Genomic DNA, 17,516 nt, shown 5'->3' on the forward strand with positions numbered 1-17,516 from the left:
TAGCATATTCTGTCTTGATAATCTATAAATAAAAGAAAATATCTCCCTTTGCATTGAACTTTGAGCGTTGTAACTTTGCAGATGTTGTTTATGCTCAAACAGCAACATTACACACCAACTAAAGTTGGAAAAGTGAAATCATAATAAACCACCCCTTTAATTTGCGGGTGTTTTTCTATTTGCATGTGTGTTCTTCAGTTGCAGTGTGTTGAGCTCTCTCGGCCACCGTAGGGCCTCCTGTCACGTACCAACACGCTTTTACCATTCCAATTAGAATAGGGATTGTGTGTGCTCTTTTACTGTCCATATGATGACACACGCATCTTAAAGATAAAACTTCTCGTAGTGGATCAGACACCTTTGATATCAAGGGTGGATATCGCAGGATTCACACTTGTGCACTTTGTTGCTGATAAAGTGTTGCTTAAGTTCTGTTGCTTTTATATGAAAATAAATATGATGAACGAGACACCCAAAGTACTTGTTATTTATTTCCATTTAAAAGATATGTTTATTAGGCCCACAGATATGTTTTTATTTATTTTTACAGGCCTAAATACAGTGCTATGTATAAGTTTAGACACCCATGCTAAAGTTGACTAAAAAGAGGAATAAAAAAATCATCTTTTGGAAATTGAACTTAATGCCTTAATTAAAAAAATTAGGAAAAATCCAACCTTTAAGGACACCAATTTTCTTTGTGAATGAATAATGTATCGTAAATAAATTTATGTTCTTCCTTAAAATACAGGGTGCATAAGTTTGGACACCCCATGTTAAATTCCCATAGAGGCAGGCAGATTTTTATTTTTAAAGGCCAGTTACTTCATGGATCCAGGATACTATGCATCCTGATAAAGTTCCCTTGGCCTTTGGAATTAAAATAGCCCCACATCATCACATAGCCTTCACCATACCTAGAGATTGGCATGGTTTTATTTCAGTTAGCCTAATAGCTGGTTTGATTTGCATTGAGAGATGATCTTATGGAAAGTACTCCATGCCAATCTCTAGGTATGGTGAAGGCTATGTGATGATCGCACTGTCAGAAAGTTTAGGAATAGTCACACATCATTTATACACATAAAAGCAGGATCAGGGTTTTAAAATCAAACACTGTAAAAGAAAACAATATATTACGGTTGTTTAAACCAATGAACATTAAGCTGTGTCGTCAGCAAATCGTTTCCCATCGTGCTTTTACTCAGCGCAGTCGGTGGAGATCAACTGCAGAATCCGACACGTCCGCCTCGCCTTCGCAAGAGTTTTTTTACATAGCCTACGTCAGCAGGACATCAGAGCCTTTTATACAGTCTATAGTACAGGACCACTCGGACACATTTCTAACCGGCATTTCACGGTGATCACCGGTGATCGCTTCTGCGCAGATTTTGCTCTTCTCAAACAAGCCTATTCATTCTGGAGTTGGACTGGTTGCTCTGTAGCCTATTTTTTAATGCACTGAAAAGAACCGTCTCATAAGAGTGATTTGTTCTGATCACATTACTCGCTGAATGTGGTTTAAAAAAGCAGTTAAGCGGTATCAGTGCAGGAGACATTTTTTGAATACGGAAACAAAAACTTTTTTTTGTTCATTTTTAGTATTTTAGAACAGCATTCCTGCATATCAGTTGAAGAATTAACTTTCTATAGTACAGGAACCAAACTTCTAGCCTGACTACGTCAGACTTCTTACTTCCGCTCAATTTCAGTTTGCTTCTGTACTCAGTCTGAGATAGCGACCTATCTCCCAGTTTTCCTCCGGCCTCAAAACAGCCGGCCAATCAACGAACAGAGGGCTGGCTGAGAGCCGTGACGTAGACGCTGATTGTACCGTGGATGCGTAGATTTACTTCACATAATCTGCAAAAGTTGTTCACAGCCATGTTCACTCTGGTATTTCGCTCGATGGTTTTGTTTTCGCATCACACATGTGTTTACAGTGGAAGTTAGATGCGGCTGAGCCTGCGCATAACACACATCATAACCAAACGTTATGTGATTGGCTTACGGGTAACCAATGATTTTAAACTTCAGACAACCCCCCCCCCCCCCCCCCCCCCCCCCCCCCCCGCCCTCGAGAAAGAAAACTCTTTTCAATTATGCCCTTCCAGACTCTGTCTACGAAGCAAAGCGAAGTAGCAGAGTTTGGTATTACCAGGCTACCAAACTTCCACATTTTTCGGTTCTGTGACTGTAACTGTTTAAAAATAAAACCAGTTTTGAATAAAGTGTGTTACTAACCAACCATATAGTAAACACTTACAAATATCAAATAAATCAATATCAAGGGAATTTAGATAGGCCTATTTACATTTTATAGCCAATAAGACAATTGATGGACAAATCGTATTGTCTTTTTGACTGTTTTCAGCTCCTGATGTGTCTGTGATGAACATCAGTGTATCTGGACATGAAGGTGATAATGTCAGTGTCCAGTGTTTCTACACTTCTGGATATCAGAATAAACTCAAACAGTGGTGCAGATATAAAGATCAGAGCTGTTACACTGAGAAGAGGACTGACACATCCCAGAATTCATCAGTCCAGATCAGTGATGATGGGAGAAGCTCCTTCACTGTGTTGATGACTGGACTGAGACTCAATGATGCTGGATGGTACCTCTGCTCTGTAGGAGATCTGCAGGCTCCTGTTCAACTCACTGTCAATGAACCCAAACCTGGTAAGATCACAAATCAGTTCACCTATAAAAATGGTGACACTCTTAATGGCCTAAAAATAACTTCATGTTTTTCTCCTTTCAGTGACACATATTCCAACAACTACACCATCTGACCCCGAGACAGACAAGTAGGTGTACTTTTTGACCATTTAAAAGAATCAAATGCATCTAAATACTTTTGTAGCCCAGAAACCTGTTGATCCTGTTCCCAAAACTGGTCTACATGATTTGTTCACAATTTGGACTGATTAGGTATTTTTTAAGGAAAGAAGTACAGGAGAAGAGCATACAAGCCTACATTGTTTTTGTGTTCCACAGCAGAAAGAAAGTATACAGTATATATACAGGTTTGGAATGATAAGACTTAATTGTACTTTCATTTTTGAGTGAACATATTTTTCTCTCTATTTTTACATTGTTTTGCAGGTACACAACTCAGACATCTGCAAACAGAAATCCTACAAGTGTGATTGAAATAATAACCAGTAAGGAGCAAATGAACTGGGTTAATCAGATCAAATATTTTTAATGTGTTTAATTACCAATTATGAAATGACATGTGTAATAATTTATCCATCAGAAAAAAAAATACTCTGGAGACAGTCATTGTTTAGATGCACTGCATACAATGGAAGCCCATTTCAGCCACATACGGGAAAAAATAATGCTTTAGTAAATCATAATTATGACATAAAAGTAGAATTTATGACAAAAAAAAAATTATGCTAAAGTCAAAATTATGAGATAAAAAGTCATAATTGTGACATAAAAAGCTGAAATTCTAACATAAAATGTTAGAATTATGACGTCATAATTATGACATAAAATGTTGAGACTGTGACATAAGTCAAAATTATAACATAAAAAGTCATAATTACGACATCATTTTTAATTATGACATTAAAAAGTATGAAAAACTTATAAAATCATGCTTAATTCATAATTATAACAGAAAATTATGACATAAGTCTAAATTATAAGAAAAAAAGTCACAATTATGACATAAAGTCAACTTTTTATGTCAAAATTATGATTTACAAAAGCATTTATTTTTTCCTCGTGTGGTGGAAACGGGCTCCCATAACAAACAGCTTCGTTCATTAATGATAACACTCTGATCAAACTCTGTTTCTGTTGTTGGCAGCAGTTATGATTACTGATTTAAGACCTGAGACACGCATGTAAGTGTGAACATTGTTATTCAGTCATTCATAGCAACTGATACCAAACTATTACATGTCAACATGTAATGTTAATTTTAATTGCAGAGATGAAGCTCATCCATCTCTAACAACAACAGCCTCAGCAACTATTAATACAGAAATACACCGCCAGGATGAGCAAAACAACTATTTAAGGCATGTAAATTATTTAATTTGCTTATATTGCATCTATAAATTAGAAACAAAGCTTTAACAGATGAATTTGCTGCACATTAAAGTGAGAATAGTTCTGTATGATAAACACACATATGTCTCTCCATTACTGCAGGCATGATGTGATTCTGCTCATGAGTCTTGTAGCGACGCTTGTGCTGTTCCTGCTTGTTTTTCTCGCTGTAATAGTAACCTGGAGGCTGAGAAAGAAGCCGGGTGAGTTTTCTCTTTACACTTCTGGAGGACTGACAGTATATTATTGTGCTTCATTTACAGCTATTTAATAAAGAAATCAATAAATGGGCATAATATACTGTATATATGGATTACAGTATGTGAGAAGAAAGAGGATGTAAAGTGACTCGAGAGGCATCAAACTAGCACAATTACAAAAACGGGAACAAAAAAAACAGATCAAATTTAGTTTTGCATCATGATACACACATTTGACAACAAAAAGATACAACTAACCAATCAGAATCAAGTATTTTATATCTTTTGTATATGCCATTCATAAACCCTGTCAACTGTAATTGTATAATCTTAAAAATAAAGGTTCCAAAAGCTGGTTTTCACAACAATACAAAAAAAAGGGTTTTCTTTAACAGTGTCTATGGAAAATATTATGATATTTAATCTTCATATCTCACTCTGACAGAGAGGGGTCACATTAGAGAAGAAGAACATTTTAACACCACCAGTAATACAGTAAGTAGTTTACACACTGATGGAATTCAGAAATCTTTAGAAAATAATCTAAATCTGTGATTGTGTTTGATGCAGACCGCCTCTGAAAACCAGATGACATCCATCAGTCCAGCAGCCGCTACTGTAAGTCATTAGTCCTCTCTGTAGACATTTACTGAGATGATGATTGAAAATTAATGATCATCAGTTGTGTTTCTTCACAGTCTTCTGCCTCAGTGGACGGCTGTTCGGTGATTTACAGTTCTGTGATCTTTCATAAGGCAGTAAGTGTTGTCTTTGAATGCTCTGAATGACTGAGTCACACTGCAGTTTGGGCTGGGACGTCCTGTTTGTCCAAATCAAAAGGGAAACTTGTTTTAGGATGGGGTGCTGGGGGAGGGTTGGTCAACACATTTGATTAAGAAACAATATCATGTCTATAAAACACATCAAACTCCACGTTGCACAACAAGAGTATTGGTGAGAAGAACACTTGTTACACAAAATTACACACTGGGATATTTAACTGCACATAACATTAGTGACATCATCGATACTGCTTGCAATAATGCAATGGGAATTGTCTACGGGAAGTAAATTTAGCCTTTAAATAAAAGGCTTTTGAGCTGTTGTTTACACTGCCACATACAATAAAAGTGCATGCACAGCGACAGGAAAATTAAAATTAGCACAAAAAACTTTTGCCTACCTTGCAGAACACTGAAGGTGGACTTGGATTTTCTATTTTGAGATACAGTTTCTTCACATCATTTACAGCTCATGTCTGACTCAAGAGGAAGGATTGGGATAGGCTTATCCAGTTTCGAGAAAGAAAACCTCATGCTAAATGAAATGAATCCTAGTTGGAAAGTGTTTATTACAAATGAATTACTAAATGATAAAAACGAAATAAATGGAAATCCCCAGAATTCTTATTCTTAAGCTGATCATGTTTATTCACAGGCTTTATCGTCAGTGGATCCAGAGGGCGACGTGATCTACAGCTCTGTGAAAAAACCTCGAAAGGCTGTGAGTTCATATCCATACACACCCTGCTCCTTCTTAATGACGTTCTGAGCAAATGAAAGTAATTGATTGTAAATGAATAATAAATCTATTTGAACCATTTCAGTTTTTAGTTAGTGTAAACCTGTTAAATGTCACTTTGGAATAAGATTGCTGAAGTAAAAACACTTTTAAAAAAGTTACTTTAAGTTTACTGTAAAGAAAATGTTCTGTACTTAACTTATTTTATGCAAAAATATATATTTTATAAAACAATTTGGACTCTGAAATTGCTAAAACAAAGCCACATACTAACCAAGCTGTGTTCCAAAGTTGGCTATAGGCCTACTAAAAATAGTTTTAGGGATGAATCTTTGATTTGGGAAGGAATTAGGAATGAACTCGGGGACCATGACAATACTATGCGTGTCAGGGGAATGTGTTCGGGAGAGACCTGGACAGTATTGGGCACCGACTCGGAACCGTGCTCCGTGGCTGAAGGGATATACACATGACTGGACACTAGGATGTCCCCAAGGGCTGCTGAGGTGTCTCTCAGGGTATCACTGGCGTGCTCAGGGATAGACTCGGGAGCGCCCTCCTGGGCTGCACTGGCGTGCTCTGGGGCAGCTTCCTCCAAAGCGGCGGGCTCCGGACTGACAGGAGCAGACTCGACTTGTTCATAGGCTGATGCAGTGATCTTGGTTGCTCTCTTCCTTCGTTTCTTTGGAGTCAGAAGACGATCTAGAACTTGACTCAAAGGTGGGAGAGAAAGTTTGTCACTGCAACCAGACTCTGGAGGTACTGGAACAGGCTTGACAGACTCTGGGATGACTGCAGTGGTCTTGATTGACTCAGTGGAAACTGCAGGAACAGTCTCAGCTGATACCAGGCTGACTAGAACTGACTTGACTAGATCTGGGGTGGCTGGACTTGACGGACTCAGGAGTCACTAGAGTGGACTTGACAGACACTGAACTTGGGGTGCCCTCGGGGGCTTCAGGAACAAACACTGGACATGGCTCCGGGGCTGGAGCCGACACTGGAACTTGCTTCAGGACCTCCCGGGCCAATGCGCTAGGGGCCTCTAAAAGGACATTTGACTTGCCAACATGGGACCTCCTTTTCTTCGGCTTCTTAGGGCATGACAGTTTGTGCTTGACTGGCTCTGGACTGGCATTCTTGTTCAAAACAGATGAAATGAGCTGCTCTGGAACTTGAGCGGGCTCATGGACTGTAGGAGACTCTGGACTGTGCTCAGGAGTGGCCTGCGTGGCAATGACAGCAGGCTCCTCGGAGACAAACTCCATGACTGTTACAGGGAAAGCAGGCCGCTTGAGAATCACCTCTGGGTCCAGGACAGTGAGAACGGGCTGCTCAGGAACGGCCTCCTTGGCCATGATGGGCTCAATGAGAGCCTCTGGAATGGTCTCAGTGGCCAAAACTATGAGACTGCGCTGCTCTGGAATGGACTCCTCTGGGTAGACTGGAACGGTCTCTGCAGGCTCTGGGGTGACTGGAACTGGCTTGGGAAGATCTTGAACTGACTCGATGGAGACAGAGACTGATGCAGCAGTCCGAGCTGCCCTCTTCCTTCTCAACCTTCATTTTTCAGTTGGATTCAAAAGTGCAAGAGCTTGACTCGACGAAGAAGGATGGGTAAAGGTGGTCACTACCGTCAGGCTCTGGTGGTGTCAGGATCCTCCAATCCTTGCGATGATGCAGGTAATTGGTAAAATTCCAAAAGTCCAGGATCCTTACGCTGCCTTCACACTGGCAGTTGAAATCAGCTCCGATACGGCTACGAAACGACCGGAAGTCATTCATTTCCTATGGAGATTCGCAGACCGCATGCGAATGGGTCCGAAGCGGGTCCGAACGAGTGCGGTACGAAAAAAATCGTGTCCGTTGGTCATCCGGATGCCTTCAAAAAATTTAACTCTTGCGAAAGGCTACGGACGGTTCCTATCCGACAATTCCAGCGGAAGTTAGCGTTGCTATGGTACTGATAAACAAACCTGAATTCTTAACTTTTAATAAAATAAATAATGATTTTATAACGATAAGTTGTCATGTCATTTTTTTATTTTCATGATTTTCTAACGTTATTAGGGCAGTTAATACAATTAAAAGTCCACTATATCACATTTAGCAGACCTGACATGTCAACGTCCTGGGGAACTTTCCTCCACGCAGCAGCCTGTCTCTATAACCCCCTCAACAGAGAGATCATACAGAATTGTACATTCTGACACTGACAAAATCAACCGTTAATCTCTCCGCCATTTTAGTTCTACTCGCTTCCGACGCTTTTCAACGGTGTAGTACGACGTCCGCTGGGGGCGTATTGTGTATTACGGAGCTGATTTCAACTGCCAGTGTGAAGGCGGCGTTAAATGCTCCATCTCCCACTGAGGAAGGGGATCATCCAGACAGTGGTTGAAAGCCTCTTTAAGAGCTGCATCATGGTACTCCAATCCCCTAGCCATTGTCCAGAAGAACTGGGCGAAGGATCGTACCTCACGGCCCTGCTGGCGCAGCGATGCCAACCGCTGCTGGAGTGCTAGTCTCTCCTGAGCTGTCGCGGGGGGAACAACACGGATGCTCATTCTCCTGGGTCCGATTAGGGCTGGTTCGTTATGTCAGGATTCAGAGAGGGAGGACCCAGGCGCAGAATGAACAGGGAGTGATATTTATTGACAAAGACAGGTAGAACAGATGCTAATACTCAAAACACCACGTATAGCAGGCGGGCGACCAGGATACAAATACACCGGAGAGGATGAGTGATATGAATAATCCTGTGTGGATGCCAAACGGGAACTGGAATGAAGAGAACTCCAAACGATTTCCAGAAGTTGTCAATTTCTGTGGTAACTTCATACAAACATTGAACACAGACAACACACCAAAACAAACCAGCAAAGACATGAGGAAAAGAGGCACAATATAAAGGGACCAGAGCACATGACGATCAGGTGAGCACAATTAGTGAAATGAGGGCAAGACGTGAACTAAACAAGGGGGCGTGGTAACAGGAAACAAGGAGGCAGGACAAGAGGAGCACATGGCAAACACAAACAAAGACAGAGCCATGTGCTCAAACACAAGACAAACACAGAAACATGAAACCACGACAACACAGACAAGGCTTCCAGGGCAGAACCCTGACAGTTTCGAGAAAGAAAACATCACATGCTAAATGAAATTAATCCTAGATGGAAAGAACTGGGTTTAATGCCCACTTAGAATTTATATTTAAAGTTTTTATTACAAATTAATTACTAAATGCTAAAAAGGAAATGGAAATCCCCAGAATTCTTATTCTTAAGCTGATCATGTTTATTCACAGGCTTTATCGTCAGTGGATCCAGAGGGCGACGTGATCTACAGCTCTGTGAAAAAACCTCGAAAGGCTGTGAGTTCATATCCATACACACCCTGCTCCTTCTTGCTCCCTCTACGTTCTGAGCAAATGAAAGTAATTGATTGTAAATTAATAATAAATCTATTTGTACCATTTCAGTTTTTAGTTAGTGTAAACCTGTTAACTGTCACTTTGGAATAAGATTGCTGAAGTAAAAATACTTCAAAAAAGTTACTTTAAGTTTACTGTAAAGAAAATGTTCTGTACTAAACTTATCTTATGCAAAAATATATATTTTACAAAACAATTTGGACTCTGAAATTGCTAAAACATCAAAGCCACATGCTAACCAAGCTGTGTTGCAATGTTGGCTATAGGCCTACTAAAAATAGCCACCAAGTGTCACGGTTTGTTGTAAACATGCGTATGAAGATGAAGGATCAAAAGTCTTTAATATCAGCAACAGGACCACAGGATAAACTTCTGCAAAGTATTGATGAGGCCGAACAAACTGAACAAAGAGAGAAAGTACTAGGCTGAATCCGAAATCGCCCCCTATATCCACAAAAAGGGCATTATTTGAGGGGACAGCCATTTGTAGTGGTGTCCGAAACCATAGTGGACATTATTGAGTGCACTTATTCAATCCCATAATGCACCGCAATTAGTGCAATAAAGAGTGTACAACCGATGTATGCTCAACGGCTGTCCGAATTCGCTCACTCCTTTTCATTCTCTCCCTCAAGTGAACAGTGTTAGTGGACTAACGTAGGGAATAGTGAATGAGGGATTAGGGGACGATTTCGGATTCAGCCCTAGAGATCCTGAGGTGCACACCGCTGAACTACCGTTTTCATCATAAGGCAATGTCTGAGTTGAACAAGATGAATACTGAGATCACTCAATGTGCTGCAAATGCAACTGAAGAAAACACAAGCAAATAGAAAAAAACACCAGCAAATAAAGAAAACATCATCAGTTTGATAACACGTGCTGCAAATACAGACACGTATTTAGCGTTGAGTGCGTTTTGAGTTTTTGCAGCACGTTTTCTTAATTTGCTGGTGTTTTTTTCTATTTGCATGTGTTTTCTTTAGTTGAGCTCTCTCAGCCACCGTAGTTTAAGCTTTCGAATGATACATAATTTAAGATGAATAATAAAATATGTGATAGGAAAAAAGGCAATAAAAAAGAGCACTAAGCATCCCACTGGTGGGACACTGACAGTTAACAGGTTGTATGCAGCTAAAACTGTAAATGTGTCAGCGTTGTGTGTGTGTGTGTGTGTTTAAAGTTGGCTTTTATAGTTGAAACAAAATGAATAATTCCAGTCTTGCATAGAAGTGCATTTCATTTCTCTGCATCTTTACATCACAGGGGCATTCCAGAATGGATTATTGACCAAATGGAGGACAAAAGTGACACAACAACACGTTAGAAAGAGCTGAAACCTTCATTTTTATTTTCATGCAAGTCCAAATTAGGCCTACATAACTTGTAGGCTTACGGAAATGCAATTTTGTTAGTAGTTATTAAATTACAGTTCATTTAAGTTTGAATTAATTTTAATGGCACAATAAATAAGGACATTAAATTCTCTGCGTAAAATTGCTCATATAGCCTAATACACATCTGTCCTGTAAGTGTGACGCCATCTGATGGTGAATTTTATCTACAGTTTTACCATGTACCTCTTCATCTGCTCAAATTTATATCAACAATTTTTAAAACCAAGTAATGTATCATTCGTAATGCCTTGACCTGTTCAACAATCATCTCATATGTGTGATGTTCTCATTGTAATGTTTTCATTTTTTCTTTAAGTTCTGATGTGAAACTTCCTGAAATTTTTAAAGGAATAGTTCACCTAAAAATGTAAATTCTGTCATTAATTTCTCACCCTCATGTCGTGCAAACCCGTTCGACTTTCGTTCATCTTCGGAACACAAATGAAGCTCTTTTTAATGAAATCTGAGATCTTTCTGTCCCTCCATTGACAGCTACGCAACTACCACTTTCAAGCCCCAGAAAGGTAGTAAAGACATCATTAAAGTGATCCATGTGACTCCAGTGGTTTAACCTCAGCTTTATTGAAAGTGGAAGTTGCATTGGCTGTCAATGGAGGGACAGAAAGCTCAGATTAACCTCAGAACTAACCCTTTAATATCTGCCTTTAGATGCTATAGAGACCATGCAGCGCCGGTTCTCTGTAATATTCTGCAATTATGGGTACATTAACTAAGTTAAATGGTTTAATCAGTTCAGTCTCGTGTGTATCATATAATGTATTTATATTGTTACTGACCAGCATAGTTTAGCAGTTTAATGATGATTTTTATTGGGTATATATTTGTAATTCAGGCATTATTTGAGTGTTTTGTTCTACTGTGCTGTATTCTATAGAGTCTCTGTCTCCCTCATCTGGTTCTGTTTGGGATCTACACCCCTGTAATGGGCTAATGATGTGGGTTGAGATGATCAGTGGAGGCAGGTGTTTCAGGTTCATGAGAAGCCTTAAAAACCCTCAGATTGTGGCGTTCCTGGAGGAGAAGGAGGGGGTGAAGATATTTGCTGGGTTTAGTCAACTGGTGTGTTGTGTGGCTGTTGAAGGAATCAGTGTGTTTTTATTGAAAGAGTGGGATGATATTGCCCCCCCAAAAAACAAGGTTGGAAAAACAATGAGGGATACAAATGCTTCCCTTTGCTTTTTTGGCTTTATTTTGTCTAGTTTCAAACAGTCAGTGAAGCAGGGTTACTTGTCTTTTTTATATTTTTAAGCCTGGAAACAAAGTTTCAGTTTGTCTTTCAACATGAAAAATGTGTACCCTTTAAAAATCTTTTTAATGCACTAACAAATGCTTGCCCTCTATATGAACCTGACCAGTTAAATAAACCGTGTTTGAACAGTCTTTTATGGGTTGTTTTAGTCTGTTATACAAATGAGTCTTATTTGCATTCGTCATTATTTTGCTTGTTGAATTACTTTGGATTTGTACTTTGTACATGTTTTTATGGTTTTGAATTTATCAGTGAATATGTATAATAACTTTTTGAAAGTCATTCGAATTAAGACAAAAAGCTGTAGAAAATGCCTGCAATTATTACCCAAGATAAAAGGTACAGACTCATTCTACAATGACCAATATAGTGGGGCATGTTGTCACAATGGATCCTGCTATTTCAAAGAGAAATTTAAATGGTAAAACGATTATGAAACGGCAAAGATTTTATTTTGGCCAGCCAATGTTATAAATGTATCCATTTATTTGACATAACTGTGATAACTCTCACTGTGTCACAACCACCAGCTGAGGGCACTCCATCATTCTGCTTTATCTCACCATGAACTACATTTCCCATAAACCATTGCCTGGATAATCATGTTCTGATTACTTCCACTTGTGTGTTATCTTGTTCACTTTTGTCTATTTAAGCTCTGTGTATTCACTCTTACTTTGTGAAATGTCTTGTTGCACTGCAGTTCTGAGTGTTATCCTAGTCTCCTGTGTCTTGGGTTTTTGATTCTCTGCCTGTGTGTTTGACCTTTTGACTGTAATATGTATTATGATTCTGGATTGTCCCAATAAATCTGCATTTGGATCTTCACCCCAAGTCTCTGAGCAGTTCATAACACCCTGAAATTGATAATGTATGAAAAGGTTCTCAATTCTGCTTTTTATATTACATCCCTGACTCTTGTCTGAATGTGTGTCAGTGATGTTTCGTTGGGCTTGATACCCAAACAAGAATGGAATTGTGATTTTAGTTTGGAGAATGAAATAAGATGCTTGTATATGTTCTGTTCTGCCTGGTTTGTATGATGCATGAAACACACCATGCACTATATATAAAACATCTCTTTATATGAATTAAGGGTCAATAATATAAGGGCTTCAGTGTTTTGTACATTATTTGTGCATATTTCTTTGGGAAGTGTTGTATTGTAAGGCTGCCTCAGCTCTTTGCTTTTATCTAAACCTTTTCAAGTGTATGTTTAACTAAAATACTCTTTTGTCAAGCCATTCCTATAGCAGTTTAAGTGTGTGTGTGTGTGTGTGTGTGTGTGCGCGCAGGATTGATGATGTCTCTGCTGACTTCAGTTTTCATTACATCAGGAACGGCTCATTATCAGAGGCAGAAAGTCAGATTTTCATTTCAGGTTCTGTCTTTTACTCATTCGGACGGTCACATGGCTCTTCCTCTGATTCTCCTTGGTGTTTTACTTTACACTGCAGGTAAGAAAGAAATTACATTCTACCCTCAAAACATGTTTTTGTGTTAAACTAGCCTGTTCTTCTGTTGTTTCTTTGTATACTTTGATTGATTTCACTTCTTAAAGACAGCAGGGTGAGCAAGTACTGCATGTAGATTTGATTATAAGTTTGTCTATATAATATATTCTACTTTACAGCAATGTTCAGTTTATATCCAGCCGTGGAAGACTTGAACATTGCATAAAAACCTTTAAACAGCTTAATAATAATAATAATAATGTTCACAAATGTACCATTTCATTTGATGTCTATATCCCACTATTTCTAAAATCACCTTCCTCAGACCATGATTTAACATTTTCATATTGTCATATTATGTTACATTATATTGTATTAAACTTAAAGCTGCAGTAGGAATCTTTTTAGAAAACGTTGACTTAGCCTGAAAATTTGAACAAGCACAGCTTACAGGTCACTCCCCCTCGCTCTCTGCTGCGCTACAGCCCTCCCTCCACTGCTCCTCCCCCACAAGCAACGGAGCCTGCCGTGAACGCGCAGACTAGTAAACATGCAGGGCCACTGATGACGGCGGACAGTTATCGCACATTCACTGGTAGGGACGAAACATCAACAATATGCTTTAAGGCTGATTTATACTTCTGCGTCGGACCTACGCCGGAGCCTCTACGCTGTAGGCAACGCGTTGGTTTTCATTTATACTTCTGCGTCGTTGTCCGCGTTCACGCGCGTAGAGGAAGCATGTGAAACCCGAGGGAGCGGTCCTAGCAGACCAATCACAGCGCTTGCGTCCGCGTAGAGTTGACGCGTTGTTACATTTTTGGAGAGGTGCACGTCAAGGCCTCATTATACTTCTGCGTCGGACCTACGCCGGAGCCTATACGCCGTAGACAACGTGTTGGTTTTAAGTTATACTTCTGCGTCGTTGTCCGCGTTGACGCGCACCTAGGGAGCATGTGAAACCCCGAGGGAGGGGTTCTGGCAGACCAATCACAGCGCTTGTGTCCGCGTAGAATTGACGCGTTGTTACATTTTTGGAGAGGTGCACGTCAGGGTACGCCGTAGGGTACGTGCGCTACACACAGCCTACGACATAGCTACGGCGGCAGTTCGACAGAGAAGTATAAATAGGCCTTCAGGGTACGCCGAAGGGTACGCGCGCTACACACAGCCTACGACGTAGCTACGGCGTGAGTTCGACGCAGAAGTATAAATTGGGCTTTACACTGACTATGGCCTGCCCATACTTTGACTACAAACTTGGTCCTCAAGTCATTGATCGTATTTTGCGATACATGTAATGTAACTTCATAACGTTGCACTCTTTCTATATAAATAGCTAGCAAGATAATAGAATGGTAACGTTACAGTATGTAAGTAACGTTAATTATTCTAGCGATGTGTAATGCTAAATAAGGTTTGCTAGTACATTATTTCAGCAACATGACAAGCCAGTGAATTAGCAGGTTTCAATTGTTGCTTTGCACAGTGCTTGACATTTTATCTGTATGCTATGCGGCTAGAGTTTTAACACCGAGTAAATGGGCTCTGACGTGCTTGTTTATCGTCATCGGTCTTTTTCCGTTTACCTGTCTTTGTTGTAGAGGTCTTCACGGGTCCAAAAATTCGTGCCCGAACCCGAAAGAGACCCGTAATGTGCTACACCGAACCGACCCGGACCCGTCTATTATTTCAAAAGCTAGACCCGGACCCGTGCAGATCCGAGAAATGCCTAACCGGACCCGACACGGACCCGTCTATTATTTGAAAGCTGGACCCGAAACCGCCGGGAAGACACAGACCCGACTGGACCCGATTGTCACATATTCCACCTTAAACTGCTATTACAAGTCAATAAACCTGTTGCGAAAAATACAACTTTTTGTCTTACCTAATTTAAGGAGCCGAGGTAGCGTAGTCTCCCTTCCTTGTAACGTTAACGTTACCTGACTGGCTGTGATCATGTATTAATCCTCCGACAAGAAAGTTATCCATGTTATTCCTCTCGTTATTTCAAGTCCAAGCTTAATCCACTCATTATTTCAGCTTCAAAAATCCACTTGATGTCACGGTGACGGATGACAAATGCAACTTTGCACAAGTAGCCTAACTTACATTCTGACTCGAGTTAACTCGCATAATAACTTTGACTGTTTGCCCTTTTGAACTATAATAACGATTGCTCGTTCAGTGCCATGGCCGCTGACGTTATTTATTTGCTATCATTTCCGTGCTCTCTGCTCTGCATCGAGTCTGAATCTGACCACTAAAACTTTAAGATTAAACAAGACGGTTAATTTATATTGTAAAATCTAAAGCCCCTCACTGAAGCTCTGGTAACTGGTTGCCATAGAAACATGACACGCGCTTGAGACTGCACATGCGCGCTAGCTGGATCAACCTAAAATATGCTTTTTAACGCAATTTATTTTGAGTGTTCTAATTTTACAAGTTGCAAGTTACAAAAAAACACAAAAAAAAAACACAAGCAGTGTCTAATCACGGCCTGGTTTTCTCAGAGTCTGATCTGATGACTCCGATCGTATTACACACAATGTTAAACAGACCCGGGACCCGAAGTAATAGATTCGGACCCGACCCGGACCCGGCTGATCATTTAAAATATAGACCCGAACCCGTACGGGTCCCGGGTCAACATGTCTCGGGTTCACTGTGAAGACCTCTACTTTGTTGTATGAGCAGGTGCCACTCGAGAAATTGGCAGTTTTAGTTGTTTGTCCGCCATTAGCACAGCTGCGGCACACCGGCAGTCTTGATTTTGTGCGAGAGAGGGGGGTGATCAGCGTGTACACAAGCTTGATTGACACTGCTAAGACACTCCTCCTGGCTCTGATTGGTTGTTTCTTACCGGGAGCGGTGTATTTCTGCAAATGGCAATAGGACCACTGGGAGGAGCCAGAGGAGCTTGATTTTTTTCACAGATTATCTGTCTCATATTCTACTGTCAGGAAATAATGACAGTTTTAACAAATATGTAAAAAATACATTTTTACAAAAGTTACCAACTGCAGCTTTAAAAAGTCCCCCTTTCCATATTTCACCTGCTGTAAGTTCAACATCATCAAACACGCTCATAAGTTAATGGAGGCAGGAGGTCAAACCAAATAAAAACCACTGGACACGCTGAACAAATAATTATTTGATGCATATATTTTTTATTTAATTTGAAATTGTTTTAGCTATTTCGTACCAGTATTATCATTAAAGCTAAGAGTTCTAAAGTAGTGGTTTGAGAAAACTTGTTTATAACATATTTGTGTGTGTGTGTGGTTTAGGTATGTTATGGGGACAATTAGTGTACCCGAAAATACCAGACATTTTTTATCTTGTGGGGACATTTTTTTTTTTGGACCCCATGAGTAAAACAGCTTATAAATCATACTAAATTATGTTTTTTGACAATGTAAAAATGCAGAAGGTTTTCTTAGATATGTAGGATTGTTTTGGGTTAGGAGATAGAATATACAGTTTGTACAGTATAAAAATCATTATGTCTATGAAAACCCCCCATAAAACATGGAAACCCATGTGTGTGTTCGTTCTCCAAATGTCCCCTCAAAGATAGAAAATTGTGTCAAATTTTGACATTGTGTCAAGTTTTCTGTGATGGGTTAAGTTCCTATTGGCTCACTGAAGAGTTAAAGGCCACTGTCGGAGTGACCTCTCTCCTCTCTCTTCTCTGTGTCTTCTAGCTGCTGTTCGAGTGTGAAATCACCCGGCCTCAGAGCTCACACACCACATCAAGACACAGGCCTCAACACATCAAGACATGTGTAACTTCCTCAACCATTAGAGAGTCAAACTAAAATTGCAAGTTTATCGTTAATAACTCAGGATCCCTACAAGGACGTAACCTATAGTACTATTGTTGATGCTGCTGTGAGTGAAGAAGTAAGTTTTACAGAAATATATTATTTCATGTGCAGTATTAATTGTACCGCTGGCAGTATATTGAAAATGATCTCGCACTTCCAGAAGCCTCCAGCAGGTGGAACAATATATACAGCACGGACCAAATGAACAGATGCAAGGTTTCAAGAAAAAAGCGCTATACAGACCGTAACTCATAGGCGTAGATTACGCGGGGGACGCGGGGGACGTGTCCCCCCCACTTTTTATAAAATGTAAATTCGTCCCCCGCACTT

The 17,516-nt window shown here is 40.0% G+C and overlaps 1 protein-coding gene and 1 long non-coding RNA gene across 2 annotated transcripts in view; both read left to right on the forward strand.

Moving 5' to 3' along the window:
- Window positions 1-2,376: 2,376 nt before the first annotated feature.
- The window catches only part of LOC311085998 (uncharacterized protein), a 35,141-nt gene continuing 20,001 nt past the window's right edge, over window positions 2,377-17,516 (forward strand). The window contains exons 1-8 of the mRNA XM_084118626.1: window positions 2,377-2,683; window positions 2,766-2,811; window positions 3,110-3,168; window positions 3,828-3,864; window positions 3,952-4,041; window positions 4,175-4,275; window positions 4,718-4,767; window positions 4,843-4,890. Coding sequence (XP_083974752.1) covers window positions 2,392-2,683; window positions 2,766-2,811; window positions 3,110-3,168; window positions 3,828-3,864; window positions 3,952-4,041; window positions 4,175-4,275; window positions 4,718-4,767; window positions 4,843-4,890 — 723 coding nt within the window. The 5' untranslated portion in view covers window positions 2,377-2,391. The remainder of the gene's footprint in view (window positions 2,684-2,765; window positions 2,812-3,109; window positions 3,169-3,827; window positions 3,865-3,951; window positions 4,042-4,174; window positions 4,276-4,717; window positions 4,768-4,842; window positions 4,891-17,516) is intronic.
- On the forward strand, window positions 5,729-12,724 carry LOC311086009. The gene is made up of 3 exons (XR_014606990.1): window positions 5,729-5,775; window positions 9,104-9,169; window positions 10,496-12,724. It is a non-coding gene; the product is annotated as an uncharacterized lncRNA (long non-coding RNA).

This window comes from Abramis brama, assembly GCF_963993115.1.
Source record: "Abramis brama genome assembly, chromosome: 7".
NCBI lineage: Eukaryota > Metazoa > Chordata > Actinopteri > Cypriniformes > Leuciscidae > Abramis > Abramis brama.